General features: G+C 42.5%; 1 protein-coding gene and 1 long non-coding RNA gene across 6 annotated transcripts in view; one reads left to right on the plus strand and one right to left on the minus strand.

The window, feature by feature from the left end:
- The first annotated feature begins 4,155 nt into the window (after window positions 1-4,155).
- On the plus strand, window positions 4,156-4,350 carry LOC103564012 (small ribosomal subunit protein eS21-like). The gene has a single exon (XM_070626879.1). It carries the CDS (start codon window positions 4,156-4,158, stop codon window positions 4,348-4,350), a length of 195 nt encoding a protein of 64 aa, XP_070482980.1.
- A 3,824-nt stretch (window positions 4,351-8,174) lies between these two features.
- The window catches only part of LOC103564014 (uncharacterized), a 48,300-nt gene continuing 37,094 nt past the window's right edge, over window positions 8,175-19,380 (minus strand). For all 5 annotated transcript variants that reach the window (XR_011541767.1, XR_011541772.1, XR_011541766.1 and 2 more), the window contains 3 exons: window positions 11,114-11,222; window positions 10,378-10,484; window positions 8,175-8,510 (listed from right to left, as the gene is read on the minus strand). This is a non-coding gene — a long non-coding RNA (uncharacterized lncRNA). The remainder of the gene's footprint in view (window positions 8,511-10,377; window positions 10,485-11,113; window positions 11,223-19,380) is intronic.

Here is a 19,380-nt window from a genome sequence, read left to right on the forward strand (position 1 = left end):
CAAGGAGGTGAAGAGAAAGGAATACTTGTGTACTGTTAGTGGGAATGCAAATTGGTGCAGCCACTATGGAAAATGGCATGGAGATTCCTCAAAAAATTAAAAATAGAATACCATATGATCCAGCAATCCCAATTCTGGGTATATATCTGAAGGAAATGAAATCAGTATCCCAAACAGATATCTGCCCTCCCATGTTCATTCAGCATTATTCACAACATCCAAGATATGGAAACAACCTAAGTATTTGCCAATAGATAAATGGATAAAGAAAATGTGGTATACATATGCAGTGGAATATTAATTAGCCATAAAAAGAAATCTTGCCATTTGTGACAACATGGACGAACCTGGAGGACATTATGCTAAATGAAATAAGCCAGACAGAGAAAGACAAACACTGTATGATTTCACGCATATGTGGAATCTAGAAAAGAAAAAGTCTAACTCGTAGAAACAGAGAGTAGAATGGGGGTTGTCAGGGGTTGGGAGTGGGGGAATTGGGGAGACGTTGGTCAAAGGGTACAAACTTTCAGTTTAAGATGAATAAATTCCAGGGATTTAATGTACAACATGGTGACTATAGTTAATAATACTGTATTGTATACTTGAAATTTTTTAAGAGAGTACATCCTAAGTGTTCTCACCTACCTAAAACAATGTTAACTATGTAAGGTGATGGATGTGTTCATTATATTGTGGTAATCGTTTCACAGTGTATATGCATATCAAATCATCACATTGTACACCTTAAATATATACAGTTTTATTTGTCAATTGTATCTTAGTAAAACTCTTTTAAAAACAACATTATGACAAAGTTAAGCTCACGACAGAAACCATGATTGATTTAACATTTGGAAAACCAATCAGGACCCAGAATAGCCAACAATATTAAAGGAGAAGAACGAAGTTGGAGGACTGACACAACCCAACTTCAGACTTACTGCAAAGCTGTGGTAATCAAACAGTGTGGTATTGGCAAAAGAATAGACAAATGGATCAGTGGAACAGAACAGAGAACCCAGAAATAGGCCTCCATAAACACAGTCAACTGATCTTTGACAAAGGAGCAAAGGTAATAAAATGGAGCAAAGATAGTCTCTTCAACAAATAGTGCTGGAACAACTGGACCTTCACATGCAAAAAAGTGAATCTAGACACAGACCTTAAACTCTTACAAAAATTAACTCAAAACGTATCATGGACCTAGATGTAAAACATAAAACTGTAAAACCCCTAGAAGAAAACAGATGACCTTGGGTATGGTGATGCCCTTTTAGAAATAACGTCAAAGACATGATCTATGAAAGAAATAATTGATAAGCTGGACTTCATTAAAATTAAAAACTTCTGCTCTCAATACCAAGAGAATTTGAAGACAAGACACAGACTTGGAGAAAATATTTGCCAAAGACATATAGAAAATATGCAAAGAACTCTTAAAATTCAACAATAAGAAAACAAACAATCCAATTAAAAACAGACCAAAGATCTTAACAGACACCTCACCAAAGAAGGCATACAAAAGGCAAATAGCATATGAAAAGATACTCCACATCGTATGTTATCAGGGAAATGCAAATTAAAACAACGAGATACCACTATAAACATTTTAGAATGGTCAAAATCTGGAACACTGACAATAGCAAAAGCTGACGAGGGGCCGGCCCTGTGGCTGAGTGGTTGAGTTCGCGAATGCCGCTTCGGCTCCTGGGCGTGGATGTGGCACCGCTCGTCAGGCCATGCTGAGATGGCATCCCACATGCCACAGCTAGAAGGACCCACAACTGAAAATACACAACTATATACCTGGGAGCTTTGGGGAGAAAAAGGAAAACAAATAAAATCTTTAAAAAAAAAGCTGACAAGGATGTAGAGCAACAGGAACTCTCATACGTTGCTGGTAGAATGTAAAATAGTACAGCCACTTTGGAAGACAGCTTGGTAGTTTCTCACAAAACTAAACCTACTCTTACCATACAATCCAGCAAATTGTGCTCCTTGGTATTTATCCAAAGGAGTTGAAAACTTCTGTCCACACAAAAACCTGTAGACAGATGTTTATAGCAGGTTTATTCATAATTGTCAAAACTTGAGCACAACAAATACGTCCTTCAGCAGGTGAGTGGATAAACAAACTGTGGTACATCCAGACAATGGAAAATTATTCAGCACTAAAAAGAAATGAGCTCTCAAGCCACTTAAAGACATGGAGGAAACTTAAATGCATACTCCTAAGTGAAAGAAAGCCAATCTGAAAAGGCTACAAACTGTGTGATTCCGGTAATATGACATTCTGGAAAAGGCAAGACTGTGGAGACAATAACAAGACCAGCAGTTGCCAGAGTTGGAGAGTGGGGGGAGAGAGGAATAGACAAAGTACAGAGGATCTTTAGGGCAGTGAAAATAGTCTGTATGTTATAATGATGGATACATGTCATTGCCCTTTTGTCCAAATCCATAGAATGTACACCACCACGAGTGAACCCCAAGGTAAACTATGGACTTTGGGTGATTATGATGTGTCAAGGTAAATCCATCTTTGGTTAAAAAAAAAAGTACCATTCTGATGAGTGATGTTAATAATAGTAAGGCTACACATGTGTGGGTACAGAGGGTATATGGGAAATCTCCGTAGCATCCTCTCAATTTTGTTGTCAACCTAAAACTGCTCTAAAAAATTGTATTTTTAAAAAATCAACCAATATAATTCACCATAGATTCAAGGAGAAAATTCATATTATCATAACAATGAATGAAGAAAAATCATTTGATGATCAACATTTATTCATGACAAACTAATAGCAAACTAAGAATAGAACTTCATTAACCTAATACATAGCATCTACAAAAAAAATGCAACACACAGATAACTTAATGACGCCATTTGAAAGCTTTCCACTTGAAGTCAAGAACAAGACAAAAATGCCTGATATTATCACTTCTATTTGACACTGTAATAGAGAAAGTAGTAAAGCAAAAAATAGATAAATATTGAATATGATATAGTCAAATGTATCAGCCTATCCTTTTACGGCTTTGGTTATTAACTCATGCCAAGGAAAGTGTCGTACATTAAGGATCTTCTAAAATATATATATTCTCTTGTATTTTCCTCCGGTACTTATACAGTTTCATTTTTGTGTCAAACAACTTGATTTATGCGTAATTTATTTGGTATTAAAAATGAAGTAGTGATCCAGCTTTTTTGTTTTTCCTAATCTCTAGCCTCTGGAAGAACTGAAAATAGAAAGGGACTAGAGATTTTACCATTCATTTGACATTTTCCTAGACTACTTCCTTTTTTAAACCATATAAATAAATGTCTTTTATAAATTTTTTTAAAACTAATTTTTAAGATGATTTCCACGTTTTGCATAATCTTCACCTGAAAATGGCTGATCTGAGATTTTACACTCTCCCATGACAGTTAAAAAACATTTTTCCATGCCACCTTCCATAATATGAGTTAGTTCCCCTGACTACTTTGGTTACCCCTCCTGCTAACATCAACACCGATGAGACTTAAATGAGAAAGACTCATGACTTGGGGACTCAAGTAGAGCAGAATGAGCACCAGAGCCAGAGTGTGGGCGGGCACACAGTGCCCTAAATCAGAGATGAGAGGTACATGCTACTTCCATGGACATGAAACAAAGAGATCGCTGGGCCTTTGGCCAGATCTCTTATGGAGTGAGCCCAGAAGGCCAAATTCAGCATGACTGACTTGCTCAGAGGTTGTGCGAACTACAGAAGAAAGACAGGTCCAGGAGAACTGAGAAGGTTCTCCACATGACCCATAAACTCACCTCTTCTTGATGAAGCAAGCAGCCCCCTAAGACAGAGTCAGGGGAATGGCCGCTGGGACTGCATTCAGTAACTTTCACTCTAGTGAAACACCAGAAAACACCAGATCCCAAGTTAGTAGAATGGTTTAACATTTATGAAGCACTTCAGTTAGCCTGAGCTTCAGCACAGAGCAGAGGACGTTTGTTGCAGAGGAAGAAAGCATTTGGCCCTATTGTCTTGTTCTTGTCTGAAGTTTTTGTCGGGGCAACCTGGTCTCACATCACAGAGCTGAAGAAATGAATCACAAGAAACTGTCCAGGTGGTGGTGGCACCAGGCGTGGCCTCGACGTGCAGAGCAACACCGGCATGTTTGTGGACTTGTACCTGCAGCAGAAATGCTCCACAAGCAATGGCATCATCAGCTCCAAGGACCACACATCCAACCAGATGAACGTGGCCAAGGCTCACAAGGTGACAGGCGTGTTCAATGGCCAGATTAAAACCTATGCTATCTGCAGGGCCATTTGCAGGATGGAGGAGTCAGATGACTCCTTTCTCTGACTGACAAAGGCTAATGGCATCGTCTCATAGAACTTCTGACTGAAGAGGATCACAGATGTGGAATATTTCTCATAAATAAATAGTGAAATACATTCCCCTCCCCCAAAAGAGAAAGAAACTGCTCAGTCCACCACACTTAGAAATATGCTGGGAAGAATGAGAGGCATCCTACGCCAGACTACAACCGTCAGAGAAGGGAGGGCTGGGTGCAACAGCATACAGAACCAAGGCCCACACCAGGGAGAGGCCACAGGACACTATCAGGTCCCAAGAGGGCCTGGGTTCAGACTCCGTAGGCAAATGGAGTCATGTCAGCCCTCCCCTGACGTACCCACTGGAATATGATATATGGTTCTTGGATGCTGCCAGGCAGCCAAACAAACCCAAACATCTCTCCCTTTGCTCCCATACATTTACACGGACGCAGAACTCCTGAGAGGAAGGAATCTGAGTCCCTTTGACAGCCAAAGTTACTACAGCGTACCTGAGGAGCTCAAGCACCCCTGACTGAGAACAGCTGGCGGGACCCGTGATGCCCCCCTGACCCGGCCCCCCGAGAGAATCCACAGAGAGGGAGAGAAGGAGGAAGGCAGGGTGGAATGCAAGCTCAGCTGATGCCAGGACCGGCCCTGACCCTGCCAGCCTGGAAACAGGTTTATGCCCCACCCAAAGGACCCAGGGCTGCTGAGTGGCAATATTGGGAGACTGTGTCAATTGTTATGTGGTGCCCCTTTTACTGGGTATAACCCAGAGGAAAGGGCACTATCCCTCCATACCATTCAACACACAGACAGACAGACAGACACGCACACACACACACACACACCTTTTATAACTACAGATAACCAAGTAAGAGAAGGATCCTCTTACTGGGAATGCTGAGGTGGTGGGGTGGCAGATGGACAAGTTGCCAGGTGATGACACACAAGTGGATTCTTCACCAGGCTGCTTTGTCTGAAGTTTTAGAATTTGATTTGCAAATGATTTGAAGCCCAAAAGGGGGAACAAAATATGGACCTACTCCCCACTTATTTTCCTGATTCTGGATATTCTTAAATAGCATTCAACCATTTTTAAAACAAAAATTGAAAAGAATAAAATTTAAATGACTTATAATATCACTTCCCAGACATTTGCTATTAACTATTTATAAATGAAAGCACTATGACCCATGGATATAGTTAGATAAGTCAGATATAAAAGAAAATTCAAAAAGATTTTTACAAACCTGCCAATGTTACTCCCTAAAGGCAATCACTCCTAAAAAACATGGCTATGTATCACTCAGAAAAATGTGTGTGCATATATCAACGTGCATATTTATATCTTATTTGTATCCAAAGATTTACTTAGACTACTCTGCACATTACTTTTTGCAGTTACCCATATACTTTGGAGATGAGCACATACAGATCTACTCCATTCTGTTAACGATGCACGGTGCCAAATAAGGGTAGATATACTATGATCTACTTAAACAACTCCCTATTAAAAAATACTAAGTAGTTTTGAGGTAGGTTATTTTGTTTTGAGTTTTTCAATATAAATAACTCCAACATAAGTGTTCTTGTACAAATATGTTGGCACATTTTTGAAAGTACATCCGTAAAGTAAATTTCTATATCAAACTGAAAGAGATTTGTATTTGAAGAGATTTCCCATATTGTCTTCTCATTGTGATCCTGCCTGCCCCCACTGTGTAACAGCAGTTCCATCTACTTAATGATCAGGGTCAGTTAGTCCTGTCAGGATGGTGAATCCTCTATTTCGCTGCTGTCCCTTGTCACAAGGAGCCCAAAGTATCCAGATGGCAGCCATACCTTATGGTTCAATAGAATTCTTACTATTTTCCAAGCGAAAGCATTTCCTCTTTGGGGATGCTTTAAATTCACAGAGCCCAGAGATGTAGGGATGGGAAAAAATTTTCCCCAAGTTGGTCACTGGGAGTGATGGCAAACACGGCCACTTGTGCTTCCACCCCATGTTTCCCAGGGGAAAGCAAAGATTCAAGATTCTGGGGTATCAACTCTGATGGCCCATGTCATGTATAGAGTCCCATTCTCTCCCACCGAGGGCCCTGTCCTTGGCATAGCAGGCCTGACTTAGTTGGGAGTTGAACCTCTTTTAGAGCTTCTTCACTTGTAGGAGTAAGCCTGATTCTCAGCTTTCTCTGCCCTCTGGCTGCAGGAGATAAGAGCCTCCTTATATGCTTCCAAAGAGGTCCTCCATCTTTGACACTTGGCCTTTAATAACTAATTACTCTCAGCTTTTTGTTACCCTTTTCCAGAGCATCAATACAGTTACTCTTCCCCCTGTATTTCTCTAATGACTTATAACAGTCGCTGCATTCCCTTCCACCAGGACACCATCACAATTCATAACCAGTGAACAGTTGCGCCACCACCTTCTGTCGCTGCTGTCTATCTCCAGTGCCGCCAGCTGGGGGGTTAGCAATCCAGCTCTAAAACCCTATGTCACCATCTGCTTTCGTAGAATACTCCTGGCACCCACTGTCCCTGCTTGGGTTTCCCAGGAAGTAGACTCTGAAACATGCAGGAGCTTTATTAAGAAGTGTTTTTGGTATGAACACTTGCAAAAAGGAAGAGAGGGAAGCAGGGTTGGGCAGAGGATGGAGTCTGGCCACAATGCAGTCTCAATGGAACACCTCAGTCAGTCCTGCAGGGAGTTCTGAAGATGGGATGACCCTCCAGAGCTCTCCTGAGTTGGGGTGAGAGGGCTGGGCTCCACACCACTCATTAATCAATCATTGGATGTGGGCTGCTGGGAAGGGGGCATGACCTCGGGCTTGGCAGCTCTCTTCAGCTAAAGAAATCTCTGAGGGGTTTGACTGTTGAGAGTTTTTCTGCCAGCAGTACTCCCAGCAGCTGGGGTAGTAAAATCCTTTAATCCTGAAGGGTATTCCTGGCAGCAAATACCAGCAACCACCACATAACACAAGCTCTGAAGCTAGGTATATCTATTATATAAACTCTTAGGTACTCTTTGTCAGGAGACAAATGTACTTGGGGATTATATGCTCTGTCCTCTGCTTATTCCCGGGAACAGGGAACCCTGAGGAGCAGAGTGCCCCCAACACCAGAGAGCCTGTGCCCTCCCAGGTGCCAGAATCTATAACAATAATTTCCTCATGGCTCAATCATATGGTTGTTGGCAGGAGGCCTCAGTTCCTCACCGCAGGGGCCTCTCCTTAAGTCTACTTGAGTGTCCTCACAACACAGCAGCTGGCTTCCCCCAGAGCAGGTGGCCCAAGAAAGCATGAAAGAGGAGAAAGACTCAACACCATTCAAGTCCTAATGGCAGACATCACAAATCATCACTTCTGCCCCATTCCATGCTTTAAAAGCAGGTCACTAACTATACCCTACCCTTACGGTGAGGGGAATTAGGCTCCACTTCTTGAAGGAAGTAGTATAAACAACTGTGGACATATTTCCAAACCACTACATATCTGGAGAAGGAGATTTCCCAAATCAACAATGATAGGTACTTCTGAGGAAGGGAGTAGACCGGAGGAGTTAAGTAAAAAGAGGTTTTTGTTTTTCCTCTGTTTTTAAATAATAAGAGTGTATTCTTTTCCTACTTTTCTAATTACAAAATAGAAATGTTATTGACTATTGAAAATGTGGCAATCAGTGAAACTGGGTAGGAAGTCAGATGGGGCAAACCTTGACTTCAAGCCCATCTCTGTCATCATTTCTCCTGCCTGTCCCCACCCAACTAGACACAAGGAAACAAGGAACAAAAGGATTATTGCTAAGAGCTTCTCGGAGGAGTCATCATTTTCCTACCACGTAAACAAGGAGTCAGATGACTGCACTTTATTGAGAAGTGAAAGGTTGGGAAAAACATTAGAACCATTAGTCTGTTTCCTGCATCCCCATTTTTCATCCACAATTTCATTTAATGTGGAAATCATCTTATTAGCTTTGATGACTTGATTACAGTCTCTGGCTGTGGCATAGATATCCCAGGGAAAGTGTCCAAGAGGGCAGATCTGGGGGATTCTATATCCTTGTGGTCCCCCTCAGTTGGGGCCCTTGGGCCCACTCCTTTCTCGTATACCACGTAGACTTCCATTCTCCAACACCCAGGGCCAGCTCCAGTATCTCCAGGCAGGTATGGGAATCCTGTGGGAGGATCTGTCAATGTCCAAGCAGAGAAATCACACAGCAGCTGGGTAGGGGCTGTCTCTCTTTTTTTTTTTTTTTTTAATTTTTTTTCATGGCATTAATCTTTATTTGTTTTTTTGTGTTTTTTTAATTTTTATTTTTTTCGGATGCACATCATATTTCGAATTCTGTATACATTACATCATGTTCACCACCCGAACACTAATTATAGTGCATCCCCTCACATGTGACCCTAATCACCCCTTTTGCCCTCCCCCCTCCCCCCTTCCCCAATGGTAACCACCAGTCCAATCTCCAATGCTATGTGGTGGGGGTTTTTTGTCGTTTTTATCTTCTACTTATGAGTGAGATCATACGGTATTTGACTTTCTCCCTCTGACTTATTTCACTCAGCATAATACCCTCAAGGTCCATCCATGTTGTCACTCTTGGGGCCTGGTGGCCTATTAGGAATTACTTTCTCTCCTGGGAGTCAAGATGTCTCCACCCTTCCTATGCCTTTGCTGACCCCTTCAGGCAAGGGAAGGAACTTCAACTACGTCCACACCTGCATAGCATTCCCATCTCCCCAGGCCTCCGTATCTGCCTTACCTGACCTTTTGCATGGGAGAGACAGCCGGAGTCCCCAGGCTCCATGCTGCATGGAGGAAACCCAGCAAGAACAAACAGGACCTTCTCCTCTGCCTATAGGAAAGTACTTTTTCACGTGGCCCTTGCCCTTCATTTTACAGACTAAGAACTATCCTGTGGACCCCAAAGGCGTTGCTAGATGTACCCAAGCTTCAACCAGTAATTATCACTATTCTAGATTCTAGTGTTGCATTTGTCATTTGTTTGTGACTCTCTCCCTTGTGTAGGAGATCATAACCTGGAGAACTACCAGTTTAGAAACATTTTTGGATGGGGCAAGGCTGCTTCCACAAATTGGTCCTCCTGCTGGTGTAGACGAGAGTTCAGACACAAGGCAGCCACCCAGGGCGGCAGCAAGAGTATTGCTCTGCTTCCATCTGTTGCACCTGGGGGCTTCTTAAGAGGAAAATTCTCTTTCTGACTCCATCCTCCAGCATAACACACCCTATCCCCAGGCTCCTCACTCTTCCAAGAAAGCTCACGAAGGCTGGGGTCACCAGTCAGCGAAACCCACGGTCCATCCTCCTTTAGGAATGAGAACCCCATCTCAGCAGCTTCTCTAGAAGTTTCTCTACCTATGGGCCCTGATGTTTGCTCTCTACAGAGTAATCGGGTGGTGAGGATTTTCCCAGCACCTCGCTGGTCAGACCAGCAGAGAGAGTGTTATAAAGGGAAATGTGATTAGAGATGAGTTAACAAAGGGCAGATTGAAGCCTGGAAGATAGGGATTAGCTTTGAGCAAAATGACAACATTTGTCTGATGCTCATCCTTTCTCCAGCCGCTCAAGCCCTCTCTTCATGTGAGAATGGGCTCGAATGTTTAGGCTGTGACACTGGGGATGCCTTATAATTCTGCACAGGAAGTAATACAGTCAATGATTTCTGCACAGTGAGCTTTTTCAGGTATATCCAACCTCAAAGTTGTTCTCTTCTCTTCCAGAGCCAGGGCTACTTCTAAATATCTCAGTGCACATCAGACGGACATAAGCTATTCCCAGACAGTAAGCAATAAGCATTTTTGCAGAGCGAACAATATAACTTCCGAGGCAGGCTCAGTAATGGCCCTGAAGATATCTAGCTACTAATCCCAAGAACCTGAGAATGTTTCCATACATGACAACAAGCACATTGCACATGTGATTATGTTAAGGATCTTAAAATGGGGAGATTATCTTGGGTTATCTGGGTGGGTCTTAAATGTAATCACAAGTATACTTATAAGAGACAGGCAGAGAGAGCTCTTTACCACAAAGAGGAGAAGGTGATGTGATGATGGAAGAAGAGGTTGGAGTGACGCCTTTTGAAGGTGGAGGAAGGGGCCACAAGCCAAGGAATACAGGTGGCCACCAGAAGCTGAAAAATACAAGGAAATGGAGTCTCCTCTGAGAACCTCCAAAAGGAACCAGTCCTACCAACACCTTGACTTTAGCCCAGTGAGACTGATCTTGGACTTCTGACCCCCAGAACTACACGAGAATAGATTTGTATTGTTTTGGGCCACTGAGTTTATGGTAATTTGTTATGGCAGCAACGGGAAACTAACGTACCATCTTGAAGCCCACCATCGTGTGTCATTTTTGACAGCTTTATTGAAGTATCACTGACACACAATAACTGCACGTGTTTATAGTGCACAATCTGGTAAGTTTTGACATATGTATACACCCATGAAACCATCATCACAATCAAGATAGTGAACATATTCATTTACCTCCAAATGGTACCTCTGTAATCCTCACCTCCTGCCCTCCCAGAGCCCCTCACCTTCAGGTGACCACTGATCTGTTTTTCTGTCACTATAGACTAGTTGGTTTCATATAGATGGAATCATGCAGTATGCACTCTTTTTCGTCTGGCTTCTTTCGCTCAACCTAGCTATTTTGAGATTCATCTATGCTGTGTACATATCAATAATTTATTCCTTTACAGTGTTAAGTAGCATTCCATCACATAGACATACTACAATTTGTTTATACGCTCACCTGGTGCTGGACATTTGAGTTATTTCCACTTTTTGGCTATTATAAACAAAGCTGCTATGAATATTCACGTAAAAGTCTTCACATGCTTTCAGTTTTCTTGGGTAAATACCTACGAAATAAAAATAAAAAATCTTTAAAAAAAAAAAAGGGGGGCTGGCCCCGTGGTCGAGTGGTTAAGTTCGCGCGCTCCGCTGCAGGCAGCCCAGTGTTTCGTAGGTTCGAATCCTGGGCACGGACATGGCACTGCTCATCAAACCACGCTGAGGCAGCGTCCCACATGCCACAACTAGAAGGACCCACAACGAAGAATATACAACTATGTACTGGGGGGCTTTGGGGAGGAAAAGGAAAAAAATAAAAATAAAAAATCTTTAAAAAAAAAAATACCTGCAAGTGGAATGGCTAGATCATATGATAGATGTGTGTTTCACTTTTTAAGAAACTGCCAAACCATTTCCCAACGTGGTTGTACCATTTTCACTCCCAACAGCAATAATGGCTTGCTTTTACATTTTCCAAACTATTTAAGTTTTTCATTAAGTGGAGCTCATCTCCACCCCTAAATAAGGTAAATAAAAGCAGTATTACTGTAATGAAAAGCATGAATATAGATGATAGAAAAATAGAAAATGAGGATCAGAGAGAGGAGATAGAGATAGAAAGAAAAAATGGTAGTCAGAAGGAAGAGATTAGAAAAGAGGAAATGAACAATGGAGGATAAGAGAGAGAACAAAAAAAAAAGGGAGAAAAGATGAGAGAGAAATGCAAGAAAGGGTGTCAGAGACCCAGCTAGAAACAGATGGCTTATGGAAATCAGGCTATTTGAGATTTTAATAAAGGGACTATTTACGAAGGCAGGCGCAGGGCTTATGAAACCAACAATGGATACTGCATGCCTTGGTTACTACCTCTAGGCCTGAAAGGTCTCAGGAAAGGGAGATTCTGGGCACCCAGAGAGAGTAGCAACATGAAAAAGGCCACCCATCCCTTTTAAACTAGAAGAGAATGAGCCCCTGGAATAAACACCCCCACCTCCCTCTGAACCCCCATCTCCATCTCTGCTGATGATTATATTAGCCAAACCCAACCAGAAGCCAGAAGGCATCAGAGGGTATGTTAATGACGTCCAAATGGGCCAGACTCCCTGACTAGGAGTGGATGGGTGGAAAGTGGGTCTAGAGGGGCAAAAAGAAGACACCCAGTACAGGAGCCAGCAAAGGAAAGGGATAAAGAGCTAAGCTGTTTTTCCATCTGCCTCTATTAATGACATGAAAAGATTGAGAAAACAATACATAGCAATTTAGAAACTGGCCAAGGGAAGGCAGCGCCTTGTGATGTGCAGGGCTCTGCACCAGAATTTTTATTACAATTGGGCTGCACAGTTTTGAGATCTATTTTGAAAGAGTTATTAAATCGGGCTTTGAAAACAAACAAAATGATTAATTCTAAAACTGCTGCTGTTCCAGATCTTATCCTGATTGCATCCTCACTAAAAAGGGAAAAACTCTTCTAAACCATGAAACAGGGTGTCGGTGGATTTGCGTGAATGTGCAGTAAGGATGTAGGTGTCTGTGGCAAGTAGGCTAGAGTCTGAAGACACTGGAGAAGCTTAATGGGAAAGACACAAGTTGTCTTTAAACCTTAGAGGGGATGCAGAAGTTTTAGTAGGAAAAGTTCTCTTGGCAGATGGTTATTCTTCTTCGTCAGATGACCTGCGTATTTTAGGGTGAATCATCTCCATTTTACTCCTTTCAACATGAGGACTGCTTGTGAAAGGACAAGATGATCAAGAGAAGAACTCAAGCATCTGTCACATCCACTAGAAGAGCTGGACGCTTCCTCTTCATCCTTTAAAAAAAACTCATAAAACCCTAAACTTATCTCCCTTAAATTATATCTATATTCCATCCTTTATGGACTCTTTTGGGTCTCCATAAACAAGTCATTTATAATAAGGTATTTTTAGAACACTTTTTAATCTCAAGTGGGAAAACCAAGGTATTTTTCTCATAGATTTTAAGAAAAATTGAAGGTATGAACATATCAGTGCCTGATATGGATGAATTCACCAGCAGCTTTTTACAAAGCAGACACTGAATGATTAGTAGTAATGTTATCATCTAGCTATTCAGTCCATTTCCCTTTGATTAGAGCTTTCGGGTGATCTGGATTCTTTATTCTCTTTGCTCAGAACCTCTGAAGGAGAAAGTTAAGAAAAGTTGAGCTTATTGCTATTAATTGCTTCTTCCCATTCCTGCAGTCTAAGACTCTGATGAGGTGTTTGAAAAGGACAAGTAGTTTGCTATTGGTCCACAGATTGGGAGAGGTGGAAAGATAGTCAACAAAATTTTCTGTACATTTGCTCACAAATGAGAACCTATTCAAGGGTAGAGTGGAAAGGACAGTTAAATATGAGGTCAGGAGTTTGGTATTTTATTCCACTTATTTTACTAACTAACCTAATTCCTCTGTGTCTACTTCCTATAGCTTTCCAACAGAATGATTATACAGAGCAAGACTAACCCACCTGACAGAGGGCATAAGATCATTCAACAGAAACAGCCCTGGGGTAGCTCCAGCCCAGGACAGATTTAATGGTATAAACAGAAAGTGTCACAAAATGCAGGTAGGGAACAGCCGAGGACAGCACAGCAGTGAACAGAAAAGGAGAGAAGACAGCAGGAAGGAGCAGAGCACCGAAGGCTCAGCACAGAACAGCGGCACTGGCAGAATCACCACCCGACGCGGAGCCAGGAACCATCCCCAGGTAGTAAATGAGCAGCAGGCATTTGGTAGAACGTCTTCGAGTCTCCCTAGGAATGCAACTGACAAGGACTCTAGAAAAGCAAATTTCAAGCAAGTGCGTAAACAAAGGTCCTGTCTTCCTCTGCTAGGGCTGCCGCAACAAACATATCACAGATTGGGTGGCTTAAACCACAGAAATTTATTTCTCACAGTTCTAGAGGCTGGAAGTCAGAGGTCAGGGTGTTGGAAGGTCTGGTTTCTCCTGAGACCTCTCTCTCATTGGCTTGTAGACGGCCATCTTCTCACTGTGTCCCCACATGGTCTTTTCCCGGTGCTCTGGCTCCAGTTTGGAAAACATATCAGAACTCCCTAAATATCATTTAAAGTTCACTATATAAAAGCACGCCCACATCCCCTATATTCTCATGCTATGGTTCAGTAGAGTTTGTCTGGTCTTTGGCTGGGCTCCTGGCACAGAGCTTCTAAAATCCTTGGAATTTCCCAAGTGATAGACGTGCATTTGTTATTCATGAGACCCTGGATCACACCTGAGTTTATGCTGATGAGATGACTCAGGGGGCTCCTAGATGGCTTCAGGATGGTGCTGGTCCCCAGAAAGACCGACCACCTGATTAGAAGGTTGTGACTTTGAGCAACAGCTCCCACAGGGTGGGGAGGAGGGTTGGATATTGCAGTCAGTCACTTGGTCAAAGCTTTAATCAGTCATAGCAACGTAATGAAACCCCAATAAAAACTGGACGTCGAAGCTCAGGGGCGCTTCCTGGTTGGTGAACACATGGATGTGCTGGGAGAGTGACAGGTCCCGAGAGGGCAGGGAAGCTCCACAGTCGAGACTCTCCCAGACGTTGCACCACGTGTCTCTTCATTTGTCTGGTCCTGTTCTGTATCCTTTATAATAAAATTATAATCATAAATATGGTGCTTTCCTGAGTTCTGCGAGTCATTCTAGCAAATTATCAAACCTGAGAGGGCCGTGGGAGGCTCCCAAATTTGTAGCCAGTTGGTCAAAAGTGCAAGTAGCCTGGGGACCCCCAAAGTGTGCCTGGCATCTGAAGTGGGGGCAGTCTTGTGGAGGACTGAGTTCTCAACTTGTGGGGTCTACACTAGCTTAGGTGGTTAGTAGCAAACTGGATCACAGTACACCAGGTGGTATCAGACCAGTGGGGGCTGAAACAAAATACAGGCCATATTTTGTTTTAGTCATTCTTTTTTGTTTGTTTGTTTTAAAGATCGGCACCTGAGCTAACGTCTTTTGCCAATCTTCCTTTTTTTTGTTTGTTTGTTTGCTTGTTTGTTTTAATTCTTTTCCCCAAAGCCCCCCAGTACATAGTTGTATATTGCAGATGTAGGTCCCACTAGTTCTGCTATGTGGGACACCGCCTCAGCATGGCCTGATGAGCGGTGCCATGTTCGTCCCCAGGATCCGAACCAGCGAAACTCTGGGCTGCCAAGGCAGAGCGCATGAACTTAACCACTAGGCCACAGGGCCGGCCCCGCGTTTTAGTCATTCTTAATCAATTTTAAATCAGAGAAACTTTTGTTAAAGGAAGTTAAAAAGCTTGTCCCAAAACTAGGAAATGAGCAGGTTTAGTCTCATTTGAGAAAAGCCACTGGCTTTGGGCAGCTCAAAATTGAGACCTTGTTACCTGGCGGCCAGGCCTCAGAGGCTCGATGCCATTCAGGCTTTCTTGTTATTAGTCATAACATAACTTGGGGCTGAAATCTTGTTATTCCCATTACTGACCACACTGCAGCCTCTTGTCATTTGCTTCTGAGAAATTTTGCTTTCTCTGGGCCTGAGGGTCTGCACGCTTGTCATTTCAGACCATCCTGCCAGGGATTTCCTTCCCAACAACCAGTGTGGACTCAATGTTTTGGTGACCTTTGAAATGAAACTGCAATTTTTCTTACTTTTTTAAAACTAGCTGCTTACATAAGAATCATTTGTCAACTCTAAAACCCCTCCACTGTCATATCCTTTCTAGACCAGCACATTCCTTACTCTCCCCACTAATAAATTAATAAACCTTGAATTGTGCTTGAGATCAATTCATCTAAGAAATTTTATTGACTATTTTCTAGGAATGACCATTGCAAAACTTCCGGTTAGTAGTAGGCTGGGAGAATAAAACACATCTTTCGGAATGCTGTCGTAATAAGGCTCAATTCAGTCCAGATAGATCACAGGTTATACATTCAATACGCCCAAGCAAGCCACACGAATTAGAAAGATACTGGTATTTTTGATTAATACATCGTTTAACAAATCCTACCATTAAAGGTCTTTAGACCTGTTTAATCATTTGTGTTAGAAATTTGGTTATCAAATATTTCATAACTAGAAGCAAAATCTCATTACAAATGATTCTCAATAATAGTTCTCTTCGAAGTCATCCACAGCAGCAACACTTCTGACCCCAGTAGTAGTCAGTGTAATAGCAACTGTCCAGGAGGAAAATCTCCAGTTGTCCATTCTCTTTATCCCAGATAGAGCTGGGAGAACTCAGCCAGCCATGAAGCAGTGCAATTATCTCCCCCCATCTCTTCGGAGCAAATGCCTTCTCACCACTTTCCTCTCTCCCTCACCACCTCAGACACTCGAATCATTCCTCCCAGAAAAACACACAAAATATAATGTTTTAATGTTTACAAGTTGGAGAAGAAAGGGAATGAGTAGGATAGCGTTCTCCTCCTTGTTCCACCTGGTGCAGAGCTCTTGCTAATCCACTTCAGAGTGTCTAGACTTCATTCTGCTTCATCTCCAGGTTCTACACCCTTCGTCACTGCCGTCATCTGCCTACAGCCGGTTTTGCAAGAACCACAGGGCAGAGCAGGAGCTAGCGGCCCCTCTCCCAGCTTCCTCTGCTACCACCCTTATTTTGTGCCACCAAGACTACGCTTAACTACAGGTTCCCATTCTTCATCCACCTTATCAAGATTTCTAGGTGATCACTAGAAATACATCATTACTATTGTGTTTCTGAGTATACAAGAAAAGAATTATACTCTATATCGAAGAGTAGAAAGAAGAAAGCACATGGCATATATAATTTATACACACACACATTCAGTTTATATATTTTGGCTCTTTTGAGTCTATGTGATTTGGGATTATGCACCTTGTGGCATAACTTTCCACGTTTTTGAAAATATTTTCCCTTACAGACAATATTCAGAGATATTTTCAGGTAGCAGTTACCAGAAAGAAGAAAGTCTGAGTGCTTTAATAAGCACTTATAGTTTTCATCAAAAATTAATGTTTTTTAAATACAACTGGTCCTTATAATTACATAAATGTAGTCACATTAAACCTGGTAATGTCATTATGAGATTTTTTTGATTCCCAATAACTGGACAAACTACAAAGCCAACTAAGTTTTTTAAGAGTTATTTTCATTCCCAGAGAAAGGAAAGGGGGTTAAAAAAAGGATAAAATCTTCTTGGCCACAGCAAGAGCCCAGAGGAACGTTCCACCTGTTTCTTTGCATGAATTTCACCTCAAACACACATACAAAATCTACTTCAAACAAACCTCTACCATTAACTCAAACCTGATCAATAAAGCAGCAGAAGCCTCTAGAGGTCCACGCCTTTCAAGGGAAAATGTACCACCATTATTTGGAAGGCCAGGGGGGAAAAAGATCTAAAATTTTTTTCCCCTTGAAAACAGTAAGAAAAGTAGATAGCAGTCTTTTAGATTCTGTGGATGGGGCAATATGAGCTGGAATTTACTAGACAAGATCTTCATAAAATCCTCGTGCTATTTCAAATTTCACTTTAGAGCTTTGTTCAATCTGGTGGTAGAAATAATTAAACCACGTGTTAGGAGATGAAACAATAGCTTTTCCTCTGCTGGCTGAAACGGACTTGAATGCAGCTCGCCCCAGGACAGAGGGTGTCTTCTCATCCACAGCGCTCATTTGTTATTTCCACAGGATCTGGAATAAGACGGCACAGTTGTTCTGCAAAGGGCTCAGGATGGGCACCAACCAGGGTCGCTCGGGGCAGATGGAACTCATGGGAGCGGGGTCAGCAGGGCTCGTCCCTGCCCTCCACACCTGTGGAAACGTGTGCTGGGGGCAAGTGGATGGGATGTGCTGTGGAGATGCCCACCCCTTGTACTCTTCCATTTTATGGGATGTGTATGGAAGTGGCCTCACGTGAGGAAATAAACGTTGTAGATATGCACACCAAATAGCACTAATCTTAGGTGCCTACTGTTTAGGGGAATTCTATGAGATGCCTCAGCTTCCAGACTTTGGAGAACTTGGGAGCCCACAGCTCCATAGGACACTGAGTCTGAGAGCTGGCTCATTGCCAGGCCACTTAGAGAGAGGCCGAGGGTCACAGTCATGCACCAGACTGACTGGTCATGCACCAGTCGTGCACCAGGTGTGTCCCGCTTGTCTCCACAACATGCAGCAGTATACAGTTGTATGTACATACATATACAACATACACAAGTATACATTTGTGTGGGGCTTTTTAATTAATAGATTTTATTTTTTAGAGTGATTTTAGGTTCTGGGTGAAAATGATGTGTCAATGTGGGCTCCTCAATTGTAACAAATGTGTCACTCCAGTGGGGGATGTTGATAACGGGGGAGGCTGTGCATGTGTGCCGACAGGGGACATAGGGGGAACCTCTGTATCTTCCACTCAGCTGTGTATTTTTAATGTTTAAATGTAAACAAATTAACTTATACTTGCCTTTTCAGAGACGTCCCATCATACCTATGACTTAAAAATACATGGGTGAAAATTGTAACGTGATTTTTTTTTTAATCCTGCCTTTAAGCTGAAACTACTAGTCCTCTCAAAGACTCAAGAGAGATGATCAGAAGTGTTAACAATGACAGTCTGCTTTCAGGCAAAATTATTGAGAGAAGAAAAAATCATTTACATCCACTGAGCACTGTGTTGTTGTCCTAAACTTTAGCAAATTGGTGCTTTCTCCTATTTTCCTTTCATTTTTTAATAGCTTTGCCAGCACCCCAGCTAGAAATCATAAATTTTCCTTGGCTTGATCTTCACTGTCACTCCTCCAGCCCAGCCAGTCCCCAAATGCTATGATTCTACTTCACAAGTCTCAACTGTCATGTCACCTCCTCTCCAGGCCCTCTTGCCACCTCCATTCACTCTCTCAATGTCCCCACCTGGGCTACTGTGACGGCCTCCTTAGGGGTCTCCCTGATGCCCATCTGTCCTCCACAGCCGCCAGTGCTGGCGTCCATTCCCTTACCAAATGTTGATTTCTTACCTTGAATAAAATTGTATATTTCTTACTGAAGACACAAGGGTAAGCCACTCCCCCTGTTCTCAAGGACCTCCCATCTAAATACACATCCTCTTTTGTCACTCACCTACCTGCAATTCTTCAGGGGATCCCCATCGCCTGTAGGACGAAACCAAAACAGGAGCACAGCACAGTTTGTCATTGTTCATACTCACGGGATCTGGCCACGATCAAGCTGCCCCGTCTCACCCCCCACCATTCCGCC

The sequence above is a fragment of the Equus przewalskii genome, chromosome 1, assembly GCF_037783145.1.
Source record: "Equus przewalskii isolate Varuska chromosome 1, EquPr2, whole genome shotgun sequence".
Classification (NCBI taxonomy): Eukaryota; Metazoa; Chordata; class Mammalia; order Perissodactyla; family Equidae; genus Equus; species Equus przewalskii.